Genomic DNA, 19635 nt, shown 5'->3' with positions numbered 1-19635 from the left:
ACTACAGCATCTGCCCTTTTACAGCCTTCTGGAAATGCCCTCACCTTCAAGAGTTCCTGAAGATATCACCCATGGTAGAAAACACTTTGGCTCACCCTCTCAATGCTCTTTTGGTACATTCATTACATTAAGAAAAACTTATTCCCCTTGAGGGTGGTCAAACATTGGAACAGGCTCCCTAGGAGGTAACTGATGCCCCAGACCTATCGGCGTTCAAAAGGCCTCAATAATGTTTTAACTTCTGGTTAGGACTGAAGCGACCAGGCAGTTGGATCAGATGATCTTTGAAGGTCCTTTCCAGCTGGACTACACACTGATGTGAACACTCCTTATTCTTCCCTTTTCCCATTTTGCAAAACAGAAACCCTTATCTCCTCTGAAAACAAATCATATTTTTTCAGTAAACTCAGAGAAAAGACTAATTATTTCAGTACTTCCTATTTTTTCAGTTATTTTTAATTGATTTTATTTATTTATTTATTCTAATATATTAAGGAAAATATTCCCTGTGGAGTTACCTTTGTTAAACAGAACTCCTTCTACACTTGATTCTTGACAATTCTACCCCAACCTGCCTGCTGTACTTTTGAAATGACTTTATTTTTTTACTTTCTGCTCATGCACTTCATGGTGTACTGACTTCCATTTAATACAAGATTTCTGTGACTGGTAGTACATCAGGGAACCTTCAGTTCTCAGCATGAAAGGAAGTAAGCAGTGGTAGAATAACTATGAGTGAGCTAATAGGCTGCCATCTACTTTGTGTCAATTGTTCCCATACCTGCTCTGACTCTGCAGTGAACCTACAAGCAGCAAGTTTCTATGCATTTGCCATAAGCGTTACTTGTACACTGCCAATTCTCACAGGGTGGCTGCATCCTAAACCACACTGCATATGCACAGCTTCACTCATGAGTAATAATCACTCACATACTCCTACCTTACTCTTCAATAGTGATCTTACCTAAAAGCTCTCTGCCTTCACTGCTGTCTCCTACTTCATTTGGACCCATCGCCCTTTTCTGCAGTGACTGCTTCCTTTTCTTGGAAGAGCCAGCTCTGGATTTCACCCCAAACACATTCTACCATTAGGTTTTCAGCAACCTCCTGATCAAATTTCTGAGGACATTTTCCCCCATTAACCTGTTCCTACTCTCTTCCTCTTCAGGATCAAAGCACTCAGTTAACATCTTAAAAGTTGCCTGCAGACCAGCTATGATTGTTGATGAATTTTCCACTTACACAGTTTAAGAGAGGATCACAACAATTTTGGCCAGACCAGATTAGAGAGGATGCCAGCAGCTGCCCGGCCACTCTAAGAACAAGCCTATAACCAGAAATATATACTTTTTTTTGGTCTGTCAATAAAGTGAACAAACAAGGCTCATATTGGGTGCACTTCACTTCTTTATGAAGCTACAAATAGTGTCTGTTCCTCTGTAATGCAAAAGTGTGCTGCCTTTTGAAAGAGCCTCCTCAGAACCCCTCTGTTACTTATTTTCTGCTCCTTACACCTGCTCTTGTGTAAAGTGAGTGCCTGACTTGCTACCACTACAAAGACAGACATCCCAAAGTAGCAAATGACATAATTACTGAAGGATTCACAGAGCCTCTGCATGGAAATTTCCAAACAACGTCAGCTTTCCAAGAGGATTTGTTTGCTCTCAAGTTACACAATATGTCAGCTGATAATAACTTTCCCTGCTGGTCTGGAGGAAGAACGTAACCTCCGCTGAAATCACACAGACAAGGATGGCCACGCTGCTTTTCTATTGTTCTCTCCCTTCATAATTTTCGTCAGCCTGTGGTCATCACTCTGAGCATCTGGACTAGAGCAGACATAGTCAAATGGCATCTGTTCCACTGAGAAGTAGTAAGAGCAAAAACAAAGAAGTTCACTATCTATTTAATGTCATCTGTTAGTGCTAGAAGTGATGACTGTTATACTGCCAACTGAATTTACTTACTACACTTGATTTACTTACCTCTTACCTTGGCTTAAGGAAATAGGTAAGTCAGTTTTCCTCTCTAACTCTCCAGTGTTTGTGCTGATTAGAAGCATTAGAAGTAGCACTTGCACCAAAAGAAAACAAAATGTCTAAAAAGTGAGAGACTGAAATGAGGATGTAAAGCACCCATTAAGAGGGATGGCAATTGACAATACTGGAATGAAAATACTCTTTCTGTTAAGAGTCACCACTGGAGTTCCCAAAGGACAAATCTCATCCACTATTTTTCATCAGTGACTTTAATCCATAACACAGGAGTGTGTATGACAGAAATCAGAGGTACAGAGAAACGCAGCACAACATGGATGGCCACCAACAATGAAGTTGAAGAACAGGACAAAAACTAGAGTGTGAAATAAATAGGAAAGCCTGACATTCATTTAGATGGGAGTGCTTAAGGCAACAGAGGATGCTTAAGAGAAGTTATATGGGCAACTTTGTTTAGACTAGAAAAACAAATGTTAAGAGAAGCTTTGAGCACATTGTCAATACATCACAGGGATGGGATCCAGAGAAGAGATAAGAAATCAGATTAGACAAACAAGTGAGCATGAACTGATTTTGACCAATTCATGCTGGAAACTACATAAGTTTCGACAGTATAAAGTGAAAAAAAAAAGGGATAAAGCTTCAGATGGAAGCAGACCATGCCCAATTTATAGGGGATTACACATGATTTCCTGCAAGAGCAGGACTGGACTGGCAGTGCTGCAGCCTCTTCTGGTTCAGTGTGCCTAAACTTATCTCTTACAATCGATGCTACCTACCAAGTACAAATGACAGAAGGTGAGACCTACAGCTATCGGAAGGGTATGGTTTGTTGAATTTTTCATTTATCCAAAAAGCAGACAGCTTCCAGAGAAGCTACAGAAGCACTCGGGGATAAACCCAACCAAGGTGGCTTGGAGAGAAGTTTCAGTAAAATGTTCTTAGAGGAAAGTGATAGAACGAAATATAGCAACAGAGATACCCGAGAAGACAGGAAAGCACAATGCCATAGCAATTTTGAACCATCAGGTTTATTGCAAATTATGCTGCATTCCAGCAGCAACCTCAAACCTTGCAAGCTATTGTGCAAGCTGTACAGACATGCAGCCAACAGACAGTTCCTGCCCTAAAGAGCTCAGAATTACAGGAACAACAAGATTCAACAGGTGGATGAAGAAACACAAGATACATAAAGATCCCTTCCTACCTTACCTCCCACAGGTTTTGGATTAGGGCAAATGGAAGCTGCAAATAAAAAGGCTGTTACTTGAGAAAAATCTTTCTCCAGTTCCAGAAGAATTCTGATCAATATTATTACTCACCGCTAGCAAACATCCAGCAAAAACAGTAAATCCCTTTGCATGAAGCTGTTTTGCCAAGGCATGTCCAAAACCTTTGTCACAGCCTGTTATGAGCACTGCTTTCCCTTCAGCCTGTAGGGGGAAAGACAATATGTTATCATCATCAGACACTGCAATCATGCAGGTACCCACAGCATTGAGCTACACAGCAAAAGAGCAGCTTGCAGACCTGCAGTGTTTAGAAGGTAAAGCTAGCAACTAAGAGGCTGTATGGCTGATACATGGACTCTGTGGGACTGAGCTCACCTGATCTGAACTACGTGAAAGATGGCCATTCAAGTCAGCAGTCAAATGCCCTTGTGAAATTCACAGAGAAGGAAAGGTAGGCCCTATAGCCCACCTCAGTACATTTCCAGAAGAGCTGAGATAACCTCCCTCCAGACCAGAGGGAGCTCAGATAACCATCGCAGATTTGGTGCACAATTCTGGACAAGTATCACTCTGAAAGCAGCAACAACCTAAATGCAACAAAACCCAGCCATGACTCTCTGCAGCTCAGCTCTCTGCCCCTGTGCACAGTGGTGGGCACAGATACAAATCACAATGACCTCTGACCTGTCTCACAGCAATCTAGACCCAGTGACTGTATGGAGCTTCTGCTGGGGCAACCAGCATAAAGGAGAACACAAGATTCCTGTGCAGAAACATAACCAGCTCCCAACTACCATGAAATCCTAAGTTTATTTATCACTGGCCTGTAACAACTTGTGTTATCTTGACACCCTAGCTAAAACTGCAGCTACCAAGTATTAGTGGCCAAAACTGTACAGAGGTATTTTAAATTAAATTAGTGATCTATCAGCTCATAGGCATATAAGAAAGAACTACACAGAAGAAGTTACAATAACAGTATGTCACCTGTCCAATCAGTACAGCAGCTCTTTTAACTGCAGTGTCTATTGTCTGTACCCTTCTTACTCCCACTCTATGCAGTACTTTCCATGCTGTATTTTAGCACACAGGAGTGTGACTACAGCTTAGGGCTTCCTTTTGAAGCACCGAACTCTTAACAGGAACCATTTATCAAATCCCGCAGTTCTCTCCTACATTATTATCTTTTGACAGACAGATAAATTGAGAAAGAAGATTTGATACTACATCTGCTTTGACATAACGGGCCTGCGATAGTTCTGAAAACAGAACTCAAAATCCCTAATAGAATTCTGTACCAAAACATTGCACATTCACCCCCCTTTCTTTGCTTGAAAGCCTTTCTTTGGCACTGCTGTGAAGCAGTGAACTCTTAACATGTATCCCAACAAGCAGCCATCCACATGCAGAGCTCCAGACTGCTCCAAACTGAAACCGTATCTGTCAGACGATAACGTGACATGGCAATAAATGCCTGGAGAATGCAGTAAGGAAGTGAGGTCGTTTCCATCTCTGTGGAGGCATTCACAACTAATATTTCCCACTGCCATATTAATGGCATCTGGATTACAAGTATTTGTGTTTTATACTACCTGTGTAGGAATTGCACCATCTTGCTTAACCACTGTTTCAGACAGAAATCAGGCAGCCCCCAGTGCTCTGATCTGCTGACACATGGCAGTGAAATGGCAATGAGGGATAATTGCAGGGTGATAGTGATCAGTTACTGCACATACTTAAATGAGCCTAAGCAAACAGCAACAGGCAAATGAGCAACGCCCTCTCCCATCCACAAGTTATTGTTTCAAAGGACAATCAAGAAGTGGAAGCGAGAGCTGATGAAAAGTTTCTCCTGCATTTATCATATCAACTCCCACACAAATACCCATTCCTACAGCAGGACAAAAGCACACCCAGCTACAGGCTAGTTCTACTGAAGCTTTAAAGATAGCTACAGCTAAAGGACATACAGTGATTAAGAACTATAGCGCATAAAGAGCTCTGATCACATCCAAAGACCAATAAGGTCAAAAGGAGAAGTGCAGCCCTCAGCCAGAGGCAGCTGCCCCTTATCAGTCAGTGTGGTAAGGGCAGCTCAGGTGCATGAAATAAAGGACAATCCATCCATAAATGGCTGGGCTGTGTTCCTATCTCCATCAAGTTTAACTCATGGCAGCTTTTTTGTTTCCTCTGGTTAAAAACAAGCAAACAAAAAACAACACAACAAACCAACCACCAAAATGTATGCAAAAAACAAGGATGAGGAAAATACCTCCCAGCTCCCTACAGTGACCAGAAAGGTGAGTAACAAGTTACAGTACAGAAGGCTCCTGTGATCGTTAATTATTTGCTATTATACTCAGAGGCACACACACTCCATAAGCTTTTCCTACTGGGATACAAGTGCTTTGTTAAACAGTAGAAGCTTTTACCAACAAAGGTGATTTATCCAAAGTACACACATTTATTGCAGTAAAAGTTAAATAAGGCTACTTTGTCAGCCCCAGTCTTCCCATAGTTTCAGAGCCCACCATCCTTGCCCTGACATTTTCCTTTACTACTTTGTGCCATGTTATTTTCTGCATCTTGTTGCCTCAGATGACCTCCCTGATCATTTCCTTGTTATCAGGTACGTTAATTTGAAGATAAGAACAAGCAGTTACATTGTAAACTTTCCTTCTTCCTTATTTATGAACCTGGGGCTTTCAATCCCAGGAAAAGGAACTAAAGGTATATTCTAGAGGTCTTCCTAACATGCAGAAACCACTACCTGCAGAACAGCCACCAGACACAAGATTCCTTTGCTAGAGGAACCTCTGAATTATTAACTTTCCCACAGTTCTGGCTAGCATGGATTGCCTGGTTACGATGCACAGGCACTGCCTCTGCTTCAGCAGAATAAACATTCACAGGGCAAAGTTGTATAGGCATGCTAAAGCACAAGAAGCCAGGCACAAGTCATTACACCTGGAAGGCCTCCAAAGGCAAAGGCTGAAGGCCAAGTCATGCGCCATCCATCACCTTCATGATGGAGACACTGAGCTGCTACTTGGGTGTCTGGAGAAGGCCACGGTGCCACCTCTACTCAGGTACCACCATCACCAGGGGTTCCTCATGCCACAGAAGGCAGAGGATGGCGATGGGAAGTGCCAAGGGTGCAGGAGCCGGGGATTCCTCCTGCAGCACAACCAGGAGCTGAGTTGGCCCCGACCCACTAAGAGCACCTACACAATCCTAGACTTCTGAAGACACACTAAAGGAGGCCGGTTATGCAATTATTCTACGCATGGGGCTTTTTACTCCATTACGCTCACTTCCTAATTTCCAAGGCCGTATGAAGACTCGTGCATTCAGCACTCCGAATGCCGCGCAGCACAGCCGGTCGTGCACCAGCACTCACACCGCGGCCTCGGCAAAGAACGGCCCAGGAGCTACCGCAGATACCCGGCTCCGGCTCTCAGCGGCCCGGTTCCCCCTCGCACCGCCGACACTACGCCTCCCTCAGCCCCACATTGCGGCGAGGCCCAGCACGGCGGCGACACAGCGGCCTACCGCGAGAGGAGCGAGGCCGCCCCGCCGCCCGCAGGCCCCCGCCGCGGTACTCACGGGCAGGGCGCGGCGGAGCCGCTGCAGGAGGCGGCGGGCCAGGCACAAGGCAGCGCCCAGCGCCAGCAGCACGGCGGGACCGCGCATGGTCGCGGCGGTACGGCCTCAGCCTATGGCCGCCGCCTATCGCCGCCGCCGCCCGCGCCCGCCCCGGCCCTTCCCCCGGCCCGCCCCCCGCCGCGCCCCAGCCGCCGGGTTAGCGGCCCAGCCTCATTCAAACGCAGCGCCCGGGACGCCCGCCGGCTGCAGGTAAGGGGCTCCCGATAACCTCGAGTGCCCGCGGGGAGGGGGTGGGCGAGCTGCGCCCCTTCTTCTCTTCCTTCTCCTCCGGGCCCCGCCGACATCTTCCCTCGCGGGGCCGCGCAGCCGAGTGACAGCGGCTCGCCGGGCCGCCCGGCTGTTTCTTCCCCGCCCAGGGACGCATCCTCGCCCAGCATGGGTCCGCACCGCCTGGGCACGGCCGAAGGGCGGCTCTGGGCCACCGGCAGCGTTCCGGGGGTTCCCGGAGCCACCCGGTCCCTCCTGTAAGCGGAGCGACGTAGGCGCGCTATAATGCAAGCTTTCTAGACCTTTCTTTGCTGAGCTGCGGCCAACAGCAGCTCTTTCATAGCACTTTCAAGTTTAGGCCCGTTTCCAGCAGGCCCTAAAACTGCGGAATTCAATAGAAACATACATAAAGCTTAACAGAGAGCATTTCTCAGCTGCAGTGAAGGAGATGGGGCTTTAAGATGGGGTGAATATACCAGATCGGCTTTAAACAGAAAGGAAATGAACGTAGTGGGCTTTCTGAGCTTAATTCCCACTCTTGAGCCACGTTCTCCCCAGGTCACAGCTACTCCATTACAAGGAAATGCATTTTTAACCACGTGGCTGTATGAGCTGCATTGCTTCAGGAACATGGAGCACAATGTCACCTGTTTTACATCATATATCTTACTCCAAATAATAAATTCCACGAGTAAATAACTCAGTTCTCAGTTGTGTCAGAGAATGCGGTTTAAGATGCATTAAACAAAGAGAAACGGACATTTTCTTCAGGCGACTTCCTGCTTGTCAGCCCACACGTAGCCTTTTCTTTATTTAAAGGCATGTTGAGGTGGCAGAAGATTGGGCCGTTTATCTCAGGGTGAGGAACCACAAAGGGGAAAGATGAGTTCCTTTGGACTTTATTTTGTCTTTAAAATGTACAGAGTCAGCATGGCTTACAAAATAATTGAGCAACTAAAGGTGAGGCGCTATCTTGCCTTGCAGAGCTAAGGAAGAGCAGGTTTGCTGTTGATAGAGTGTGTTGATTGGAAGCATGTTGGCAACCAAGCTGTCCCGGCCTCTCCTGAACCTTCCTGTAAAAACCCTGACTTTCAAGAATCTAGGGAACAACTTCAGGTAAGTAACTTGGTAAAGAAGAAGAACGAGGTCTTGAGTAAAGCATACATCAGGGCCTTACTTGATTTCAGCGGGGCAGTTTACTTACAGAATGTCAGAATGGCTGATGTTTGGAGGGCCCTCTGGAGGTCACACGGCCAACATCCTTGCTCAAGCAGACTTCCTAACGCTGCTTGCCCAGGACCATCTCCAGGATGCTTTTGAGTGTCTTCAAGGATGGAGATTCCACAACCTTTTGGAGCATTCCTGAATATCAGCAAGTAGGCTTTGGTGCAGTGCAAGGAACCATCACATTTCTATGACTTTAATGAAGAGATAATTAATCACGTAAAATGGGAAAGCTCATAAGAATTTTAGTGAGAAAGAAAGGTAGATTGAATAACAAGGCTTTTTTTTTTTTTTTTTCCTGAAGATAAATAGGCAGAAAATTATCTGTTCTAATTCCTATCTCTGAAAACAACAAACATCTTCGTACTGGTTTGTGACAAGAACCCTGCTAGTCCAAACCTAGAGCAAACTGAGTACTTCCACCAGCTTTAGAACAGGGTTCCCACACAACAGCATGTGACACCGATTGTAGAGAAGCCACTTAATGGTCTGCTAAGCAAGAATTGACACCTTCAGTGTCAATGTTGATAATGGCACCACACTGTCAAGGTTGGCTCTTGAGACAGAGTTGTAAAGAGCAAAGATTGCTCTTTACAACTCTGCTAGAGAAGCTAAGACAGCTGATCTGTTAGATATTTCCTATACTGACCTGCAGCAGACGTCTGTTGTATCATATGACTGTAGATCAGCTCTCTTTCCGCCTAGTTCAAAGCCTCTGCTCTGTTAGAACCTTTCTGTAGCCTTGTTTTCTGAACATGCAGCTCAGAGGCCAGCATCTGCAGCTTGCAGTTCAGTGTTGCATAGGTCACCCTGGGAGTGCCTGTGATATCTGAGCAGAGATAATTGTGAGTGATTAAGCAAATTCAGCCTGGAAGAGAAGCTCTACTGAAGGATATTATCAGAGGAACCAGAGAGCAGCTGAAATACAGCGTATCTGGAGGAAAGCAAGAAGGCAGCAGGTCATGACAGCACTCAAAGCAAACTATGAAAAAGCTGATATAGCCCAGAGAGGTGGCTGGCAAGGTCAGAGGGCAAGGTCAGGTGTGTTCTCTAGACCCAGCTTTGCAGAATGATAGCAAGGCTTAAGATAACATACTACTGGTAACAAAGCTTCTCTAAACAGATACTCCTCTGCAAGGCATTGTTGCTTTGCTCTGATCTGTATGTTTGAACGCACTATATATTCCTCAGAGTCAAACATACTTTGTAGAGTAGCTTTTGATCTGTGGGGCAAACGTTGTGCAAAAACATCTGTTTTAACACCTGCTAAGAGGGGATATGAGATCTAAGAGGATCTAATGGGTACATGCTGCAAAAGTGTTATAGATGACAGAAGGGTATAGCTGTGTATAAAAACAGCAGGATGATTCCAAACAAATCATTCGGATGGATATCAGAGACAGTGCCACAGCAGCATATTTTCAATAGACAAATGTATAACTTCCACTACCCCTGCTTTGTGCAGCTCTATGTGAGAGTGTTGTTGCTGTTGAAAATGAAAACACTGTACTGCCCATTTTGCAAGTGGAGGCAACTCTGTGCCTTCAGACCAGGAGCTATTTTAGAATTCTCATTTATATCCATACAGATAGAAATAGCATCAGAGCCTTGTGAGAAAGAAGCGTTACCTACTGTAGGAAACAGACAGGCTCAGACTGAGCTGTAGATGAGCTCGTCTTCTCAGATGAAGAGTCTGCATTATGTAGAATATGGTGTTGCCTTTATACATTTCTCATATGTATTCTGCAGCATCAAGGTATGGACAGGATATTCCATGTTTGACTGTTCCATATTGTTGTTTTTCCTTTAACAGACCCACGCAAAAATTTTGCTTCCCTCTCTTGTCCTCATCTGGCAGCCGCTCTTATGCAAGTGAAGTTGATCAGGTGAGTATTATTGTGGTTTCCAAGAGCTAGTTCTACTAAGCTGGAGCTTTAAACTCTCTGGAGCCTGGTGACCAAGTTCTTCTTTCCTATTTGCCAGAACAACTCTGAGCTAGACCTCTTCAACATACTCCACATTCTTTCCTAGCACAGAGATTCCATTGACGCAACACGGTACATGCTACTAAGGATAGCAATAAACAATCAGACCGCTGTTTTTTTTTCTATTTCTGGAACTTACTCAGCAGATGAAATCTTCCACCTTAGCGTGGAGGGAATTTGCATGACATGTTCTTAATAAAGCACTCTTTCCAGAGTATGTCTGTATAAAGTGATGTAAATAAGTTGGTGTGCTCTCACATCTCACTCTGGAGACTGACCCTCTTCTTTAATAGTACTTTCCTTGAAAGCACTAACTTAACAGGGGGAGGGAAAAAAAAAAAGAAAAGGAAAAAAAAAAAGCAATAGTGCATAACATCCTCTTTCCTTTTACCTGGCACTGTAACATGGCATAGAACTCAGCTCTGTAGTAGTACATGAGCATGCACATTTCGCCTAGGACAGAGTTTCAAAGGAATTCTTGTATGGCCCTTGTGTTGTCAGGCTTCTGGTGTAACTCTTATCAGTCCTCTTGTATCCCAAGAAAAGCCAAGCTTCTAGTTTTAACAGAGATAAGCTGAAATGAGTTGCAACCAGCCATTACCTAATCCCACCCACAGCAGCACCTTGCTGTGTACACACCTGGTGCTGCTAGAATGGTTGATACATGATGCAGTTCTTAACACAGCACTTAACTGCTGCCTCTCTTTGTGTTATGGCAAGGGATTTGGAGAAGAAAAGAAGTGTACTTATTTTTCAGACCTGTAATTTGAATAGAAGTCTAATCACTGACTGGACTTAATTTCAAGTGTACAACCCTTGTGATGCTACTTAATTTTTAAAATAGAGTGCTAGAGGGTTTACATGCTGGAAGGAGAAAGATAAATGAGCAGTCAGTAATATTGACCTGTCATCATCTTCCTCAGATAAACTATATTCCCCACACCGTACAGGCTGCAAGGTAGGGAAGAGTGGATTCCTGCCTATTCTGAAAATATAAGGACAGTTTCTATTAAAGGAAAAGCTTTTCCTTAAATCTGAAAATAAACCAGACAGTTCCCAAACTAGATATAAACTGACAGAGAATGCTGGTTTACTTGATCTTTTTGCCTTGAAAGCCTGTTGCCAGAAGTACTGGGAGGACAGTGATCCTGCCTCACTGGAGCGATGTTTGTTATGAAGCCATAGTTTCCTGTCTTCAGGAGGCACTGTGTGGCAGTGAAAAACATCCCTAGAACAGGTTGCTCCTGGCCAAGGACACCATTTGTTCAGTGCACACAGATCGTTGTTTTTGATTTCTCAGTTTCAGCGCATTGTTTTGTTCTGTTTTGCAGATTGGCAGCAGGGCTGTGCTTATAACAGGTTGTGACTCTGGGTTTGGATTTGCCTTGGCCAAGCACCTACATGCCAAAGGCTTCATTATTTATGCTGGATGCTTGCAAAAGGTAGGAAAACCAAAAGCTTTATTCTTCATCTGTGGCATATGAACAGACACATGGTAAATCCTGTCATTCATCTCCACTCTCCACAACATTTTGCCAGTGAAGAGGAGGGTTGCTGATCACTCAGCAGAAAAGACACGCATGTTTGAATTTCATAGAGCATTACCTGGTCTAGACCATAGCAAGAGCACATCAGGGCTTGGAAGCAGTCCTATTTGAATTAAGACATCCTGGTCTTTTTCAAATACAATTGACTCAAACCCCAAATCTGAGTTTACAGTCTTATTTGCAAATGATTTTAGGATTAGTGTAGTCTGAACCTTTGGAGCTGCATTCAGGTTATACATAATGATACAGAGTTTATTTCGATTAGTCATGACATCCAACAAACCACTAGTGATTTTATAGCACGTGGTATGAGCATTTTCTTCTTCATTCATGAATACAACCATGATGCAGCATGCACTGAAGTTACACACTGAAATCAATGTGAAAGCAATAGTTCCACTAGTACATACAAGGCAGAACCAGGACACGCATAACTCAGCAATGCAGTCTTTGGTTTGCTCTCCAAGAGCAGTCCAATGTACTTGGTCATGAAGAATGAGGGTCTTAGCTTCTACTTAGGAGGCTTTCTTTTTCAGCTGCACAGTTATTTCCCAGCTTACTTCTCAGAATATCCTGGGGTGAATCAGTTATTTTGAGCCTAATCTTTTTTGTTCACTAATCACTGTGAGCATCTCCTAAATAGTTACATTATTTAAAGAGACTTTATCAGGTGCTTTTGTAGGTATTATCAGTTCTTTCTGTTGTTAGTCTTGCCATTATCACAACATTCTCCTTAAATTATTACTTTCTACCACAGTTTGAGAAATGCATTCAGGTTGCTCTGACTCGTGGTCTCAGCTTTGAGTCGAGGGTTCATTTTATAACTTTGGCTCCCTCTACAGGCTTTACAGCAGAACAGGATACTTGCTATAAACAACTGCTTTTCTAAAGACATTGAGAAGACAAAGAATAGAAGAGTTTGTTTTAGCAGGTTTTTTTTTGTTTGTTTGTTTGTTTGTTTTTACTATCCTTTTGTGGAAAGAAATCAGCATTGGGGAAGATAATACTGTAAACTTACAGACCTACTGTTCAGAATAATAGCCTGCCTGTATATTGACAGTAGCCAAAAATGTCAGAGCCACAGGGTTACTTCCTTATTTCACTTCCTCAGTCTGAGCTGCCAGAAAAACACAAGTATGCATTTAAGTGTTACTGAAGCCTCCCTTCTATTTTGGTGCCTTTTGTATGCATGCTGCTGAATGCATACATAATGTTATAGCGTGATGGAAAGTGCAGCAGTAATAGTGGAATAGTACAATCCTAGGCTGTAGCAAATTCAAACAAGTCCAAATAGAAACCTCTGGATGCAGAAGCAAAAGAAGAAAAACTGCTTACCTTTAGAAGACTTTCAGTAAGCAGGAATGTCTACTGAGGTGCCCTCGCTTCCACTGCCAACCCTTAAATGAGGTCTAGGAAGGGGTGGATCATGGCTCCACTCCTTCCAGTCACTCAGGTGCATTGTGTGCAGCTGAGCAACCCTGGATTGGCCCTGCCTTCCAACCAGGTGCTCAATCACTGTTTCAGGCCACGGCTGAGCATTTTCCCTACAGCATGTTAGTGGAAAATCTTGGCCTCTGACAACTTCAGCATAAGCTGACATAAAGCAGCATGCCAGAACTTTTTGATCAATGTTTGTTTCCTCTCCAAGAACCAGCAAAAATCTTTACTGTATCCCTGGGTAACTGACTGTTGAGTTTTTAGCTGGATTCATATACCATGTTCCAAAGCCTGTGTGACAATGGTAAGACTGGTAACAGTAGCTGTCATCAGAAAAATGCTATAAATGACACAGTCAACAAATTGGTGTACTATATATCTTCAGATCATATTCATTATGGAAAACAACAGGCTCTTAACCCTGTAGAACTAAACTGCAAGACGCTGAACTGATTTCTGGTTATGCCACAGGTTTCATTAGCAAAACTGTGAGCAGAACCACGTGCTATAAAATCAGTGTATTGTTGGTGGTGCTGATTTTAGGGGCAGAACAATGCTAGTATTTATTTTGGATCTAGAAAGAAATAAAGGCGGAAATAAGCAGCATCATATTTTGCGCTTGTAAACTGGATATATTTGACCTTGCCCTGACTGAGAGGAAATGAGTATGAAACTTCAGTGTTATTTTCACATGACTACTTGTCAGAGCACAGCTGCACATCAGGAACACACTCCAGCTCAGGGCACTGTCATATCCCCAGGGTACGCACTCTCCATGCAGATACAAACTATGTGCAGTGCCGACTCTGTTAGGAGCATTTCCTAGAGTGGGCAGATCCTGAGCACCTGACTGTATTTTTTACTGAAAGAAATCTGAGGGGTTTTTAAAGTCATGACTTTGGACAGCACAACGGTGCATCTGTGCTAACAGTGCTATTTCACTAGTTTCACTATTTTTACTAACAGATGTTCATTTGAGAGTTATATTGATTCTTCATTGCCAAAAGACAGTGGATTCAGTGTACTGCAGCTGTCTTGTTTTCCTCTTTGGTTAACAGCTGGAGGATCCAGCTGACACAAGATGAAGAAGGTATTTTCCTATCAGTATCTGTACCAGAGGACATGTGATGTTTGTCACTGCTGTGACACCTCTTGCCATGGGGTCAGTGAACCTTAGGGCTGATAGCAGAGATGCAATGATCACTTGAGATAGTGTGAGAAGGTCCTTCCATTGCTGCTTGTGGGCAAAGGGTTTGAGTCCTTTAAAAAGAGAGGGTGGAGAAGAATATGCTGGAGAGACTGGACACTTAAGTTAATGAATTTCAGGGTACTGCGTGTGAGTGTGGCAGATAAGCACAGGAGCAAGAGGAGCCAGAAGGTGTTGAAAGATAAGGTGGCGCTGAGAACATGGTCACCCTTGTGGCCTCAGCTACACTTCTGCACTGTATGTGAATGATTGAGAGCTCAGCCAGGGGAGCAATCATCAGACCATTCTGTGGAACATGCTTCATGTTCATGAGCTTCTGGTGAGGGATGATTCTGAGGGACATGGGGCATTTCTTACAGTAAAGACAGAGGTGTTTCAAAACAGTGTTTATTTTCAGATCCATGTAATCAATATCCTGCACAAAAGTACCCTGGCATGGCCAACACAGCAGTTCATAATTGTGAAAGCAATTCAGGAATAGTTACATACTCCTATTAATATTCTGTGTCTGTGTCCTTGTAGCACCGTAGCAAAACTAGGCTGTGAGACCTCTGAAGTAGCACACCTAGGGCATGGCAGCCTTGTTGCTTGCTCATGTGAAAGGTATCTGAGGAGTTGGCTGCAGTTATATGGCTGGACTATGAGCTGATATTTATGTGTAAGCTGCGGGAGTCTATTGCTCTGAGATGAGGAAGAAAGGAGTGGAGATGGGAAGCAGGAGAGAGAAATAGCTCATGGAGAGAGAAGAGAGTAAGATGCTGGAGAAGACTCCTGGGGAATTACTAACAGGCAAGTTGCCAGACATTTGATGATTGTACTCTGTAGGAGTCCATTGGAGGCAGCAGATACGTCTCCAGGCAGCAGGAGCTGCGTGTACAGATCAGTTAAAGGGAGAAAGCAGTAGGCAGGCAGTCCCTCTTATAGGACTGTCACTCTCAGGGCTGCCAGTGTGACTGAGAAACACATGCAGTGTACATGTGCAGCCACTCACCAACTACTTTATACCACACCACTGCCACACTATTTGTTGTGCACCATATGCAGGCAAAAGTGGCAGTGGTACCACATTCACATTGCTGTGGTGGGAGACCATAGCTTGATCTCAGGAGCTTGTGTTACATTGCTGGGACAGATCCAGCTCTGCCTGCTTCCCAGGGTCAAAGCAGTTGGTACCAGCTGACTCATTGGCAGAGCTGTTGGCCAGATGGCTCAGGGAATGGTGTTCTTTTGCAGGAACATCCCTGTTCATCTTCCTTCTCTTTGAACTGCAGGACTTCCCTGATAATGCTGTCTGCCCTGCATAGTCTCTTTTCCTTGTTATGGTGGGTAGTGCGTATTTTATCTTGTACACAACTCTTTGGCCAAATTCAAACCAGCTCTTTCTTCCCCTCTAGAATAAGGGAGAGGGTGGCTCCAAGGAACTGGACAACATGAAGAGTGATCGAATGAGAACTGTGCAGCTCAATGTCTGTGACAGCAAAGAGGTGGACCGAGCAGTGGAGCACGTGAACAGCAGCCTGGAGGACCCAGAAAAAGGTGAGTGCATTCAGCGGGCTGTAAGGTCATACACTGATAGGTGACAAGAGCTCCCTCAGCTGGGCTCTGAAAGCATTTTCAGGGCATACCTCAGAAGCTGCGCTTGCCATCAGAGGGCAAAATGCTTTGAGGAGCAGCAGTGTGGAGCAAATGATCTGTTTAAATGTGCCGTACCAGAATGCAGCTTCCTACTTGCACCATAACATGACATCTCCATAAAACAAAACAAAAAAAACACTCTGCTTTTTCTCAACTCCTATAGGGGACATTAGCGGAAATTGGGGTGCTGTTTCAGAACCCTGGGATTAGTGCCTTGTTCTTGTGACCTGAGGTTTCTGGTGACTCCCTTTATGGCATAAATCCTAGCCAGTGTTCAGAGATTGGCAAAGGAAGTAGAGAGGTTCTTCAAAGGATTTCTCACGAAGCTGGCTATCATTAATGCTATTGTAGATGTTACCATAGATGTCCAAGTTCAGGGGGCAGCTGTACCCATCTTTCATTCTAATGAGCAAATTTTGCTCCAGTATGGTGAAAATCCCAGTTGTTTATGCATTCCTGAAACCATTCCACTGTCTGTCAAGCTACATTTTCCCCAGTACTTTCTGGCTGATCCTGATTGTGGTTGTGTTTGCTCAGAAGACTTAAGTTTCATTCTGGGCTCTTTTCTGCCCGGCTTCATCACTACAGGTCATAAGGGCTCTGTTAAATGGTTCAATGATCTGTTAGCAAAGCTTTTCCCAAGCTGATCTCATTTGTCTCATAGAGGAGGTTTCTGTTTGTCTTCTAGGGCTCTGGGGGCTGGTTAACAATGCTGGGATCTCCACGTTTGGGGAGGTAGAGTTCACCAGCATGGACACCTACATGGAAGTAGCTGAAGTGAACCTGTGGGGGACCGTGCGAACCACCAAGGCTTTCCTCCCACTCATCCGGAGGTCAAAGGGTGAGTGATCTCCTCCTGACTGGCATTCTGTGAAATGGATCTCTCCTTTGCCCCAAGTCTTGCTGGACACCTGGGCTATATGCGGCCCAGGGAGCATTTCTTCCATCATGAGAATGTAGCTATTTCTGTGGTCAAACCTTCTCTTTTTAGAGCAACTCAGCACAGAGCACTGATAGACAGTGCTGTGATGTACAGCCTCTGATTAGGCTGCAGTCTCCTACTAGTCCTCTCCACTACCAAAATGGGTGGCTTCTGGAGAGGGGAGAATGCCCAGCTCTATTTCTGAAGCCATAATTCAGCAGTCAGGTAGAAAAAGAAGCAGTGGACTTAGAATGTTTTTCCCAGTTGTGGTACAGGAGCAATCACTTTGAGAGGCAGGCACTATAAGGCACCATTGGACTCCTGAATATTGTGCCTTTGCCTTGCAAATAACCAAGCTTAGTCTTGGTGACAGAGGTTTGCTTTGTTGCTGCTTCCTCTTGTCTGAGCTCAGTCCTGATTGCTGCTGAGCATTCCTATTTCCCACTATGCAGGTTCTGTCCAGCCTTTTCTGTGTTCCCCATAGCTCTGTGCTTTCTGCATCTCCATGAGTATATGCCCACATGTAAAGGGAGCACCCTGCAGTGGGCTTGTTCTCCTGCCTGAAGGCTGTTATATGGAACAGCAGTGCTCACACAGCACCAGCAGCAGGTCTGTCAGGCAGCTCTTAGAGATATGCAGGGTGAACTGGATGCACTTTCACAAATCTGGTGGGTTGTGTGTGTCAAGTGTCTGCTCTACACGTGTCAGCTCAGTTGTGCTTTTCCTGGCCTCTGCATAGGTCGTGTAGTGAACATCAGTAGCATGATGGGTCGGATGGGCAGTCCTGCCCGGTCACCATACTGCATCACCAAGTTTGGTGTGGAAGCCTTCTCTGACTGCCTGCGGTACGAAATGCAGCCCCAGGGGGTGATGGTCAGCATCGTGGAGCCCGGCAACTTCATAGCTGCCACCAACCTGTACAGCCCCGAGCGAATCAAAGCCATAGCTGACAAAATGTGGGATGAGCTCCCCGAGATCGTGCGCAAAGACTACGGCAGAAAGTACTTTGATGAGCAGGTCAGCAAGATGGAGACGTACTGCAACAGCGGCTCGACAGACACCTCACCCGTCATTGAAAGCGTTGCCCACGCGCTCACCTCCACGGCCCCCTACACTCGCTACCACCCCATGGATTACTACTGGTGGCTGCGTATGCAGATCATGACGCACATGCCTGCAGCCATTTCAGACCGGCTCTATGTCTATTGAGGCCTCACACTCCTAGGCTACCCCATGGGGGGATTTTCTTTTAAGGAGAGCATTGTACACAATTCCCATTTTTTAAATTTTTTCTAACCTCATTTCAGAGTACTGTAGCTCTAAAGGGTTCATTTAAACATCTGACATAACCTACAGGGCAATAACTTGCAAAGGATGCTTCGTGGGCAGGAATGTATTATGTTTGCAGGGACGTTGTTTCTTTGCTATTTATTTCATGTGATCTTTTTATTTTCACCTCAAATGCCGAGATAAAATCATTATTTAAATATCAATTGCTCTGAAATGGTACCAAAATAATTTCTGCTGTTGATCATCCACAATCTTCAGAATTCCTGCTTAAGATGCAGCCTTCACACCATATAGGCCCTCCATGCTGTAGTGGCAAACCACTGCCTCCTGATGACTGGGAGTGTCCAACAGGCTTTTCCAGGCCTGGTCACAGTAGCCCATAGTGAAGCAGAGGCTTCTTTCATTTGGGGATCAGAACTCAAAACAACCAAGCAGCTGACATATCCCTTTTTCTCTTAGAATTGTACCAATAATTACTAGAGAAAGGAACCAGTCTGCTTTTCTTGTGCGCTTTCTTGCAAAGGAAGGAGTTCAGTGGCCAAGGGACTCAGTTTGGCAGACCTCTCCCACAGAAGTTTGTTAACCATACGAGCATTCCCAAGAGCATGAAAAGCTTTACTGACAGGACTGCAGTCATCAGGATTGGCCCACAGTAACATTTCTCTTCTCTTCAACGGTAGTTGAACATCAACTCCAGACTTCATTTGGGGTAGAGTTTCACTCCATCTCCTGTAATTTGAGAGGGCCATCGCTGATCAGAGGGAAGCATAGAGGGTTGTAGTAGCATTAGTGAATGTCATTTTTTTGCCAGAGACCTCAGTGTGTTACAGCGAAGTATTTGTGCAGCACCTTGCACAGAAGGGCCTTAACCCTCTCTAGGGTCCGTAGGCACTATCGCAGTGCGGGTTCTGGTCATAACTCTCATTGAAGGATTCACCGAGCCGAAGTACATGTAACAGGATATAAATCTTAACAAAACGTCCATAACATAAGAAAGGAAACTTTTAGAGCAGTTTAATTTCCATGGTGGTTATGTTTACATATCTGTGAAGCATTTGTTTTGTACTGAAGGAGAGGGTAAGAGAAAGAAAAAGCCACAAAAGAGCCTTTCATGGGGAAGAGTGGAAAGAGTTAATTTTGTTTGAGCTCAAAAGGCAAAAAACAAAGTGATTAAAATAACTGTTGTTAGCAAGTTGAAGAGAAGGGATCTCATGTGCTCTAGTGATGTACCATGACATGATTGAACTCCTTTGGCTCAATAAATGTGTACATGGATGGTAACAAAA

At 44.6% G+C, this 19635-nt stretch overlaps 2 protein-coding genes and 1 long non-coding RNA gene across 6 annotated transcripts in view; 1 reads left to right on the top strand and 2 right to left on the bottom strand.

The window, feature by feature from the left end:
* Nucleotides 1–7349, bottom strand: part of LOC140256096 (D-beta-hydroxybutyrate dehydrogenase, mitochondrial-like) — a 16924-nt gene extending 9575 nt beyond the window's left edge. Inside the window, exons 1-3 of one of the 4 annotated variants that reach the window (XM_072344347.1) lie at nt 7104–7349; nt 3320–3430; nt 3210–3242 (exon numbers count right to left, since the gene is read on the bottom strand). In XM_072344347.1, coding sequence (XP_072200448.1) covers nt 3210–3242; nt 3320–3430; nt 7104–7259 — 300 coding nt within the window. In that variant the 5' untranslated portion in view covers nt 7260–7349. Of the gene's footprint in view, nt 1–3209; nt 3243–3319; nt 3431–6835; nt 7046–7103 lie in introns of those variants that run through there. The other 3 variants (XM_072344349.1, XM_072344348.1, XM_072344350.1) reach the window with 3 other exon arrangements.
* Nucleotides 6957–19635, top strand: BDH1 (3-hydroxybutyrate dehydrogenase 1). The gene is made up of 7 exons (XM_072344352.1): nt 6957–7084; nt 8087–8218; nt 10140–10212; nt 11643–11753; nt 15897–16038; nt 16826–16978; nt 17799–19635. Exons 2-7 carry the CDS (start codon nt 8136–8138, stop codon nt 18266–18268), a joined length of 1032 nt encoding a protein of 343 aa, XP_072200453.1. The 5' UTR covers nt 6957–7084; nt 8087–8135; the 3' UTR covers nt 18269–19635.
* LOC140256098 (uncharacterized) lies at nt 8252–13256 on the bottom strand. The gene is made up of 3 exons (XR_011904639.1): nt 13194–13256; nt 8976–9155; nt 8252–8520 (listed from the first exon to the last, which is right to left on the bottom strand). It is a non-coding gene; the product is annotated as an uncharacterized lncRNA (long non-coding RNA).

The sequence above is a fragment of the Excalfactoria chinensis genome, chromosome 9 (genome assembly GCF_039878825.1).
Source record: "Excalfactoria chinensis isolate bCotChi1 chromosome 9, bCotChi1.hap2, whole genome shotgun sequence".
Taxonomy (NCBI): Eukaryota; Metazoa; Chordata; class Aves; order Galliformes; family Phasianidae; genus Excalfactoria; species Excalfactoria chinensis.
Note: the sequence above shows the minus strand (reverse complement) of the source record. Positions and strands in the feature narration are given on the sequence as shown.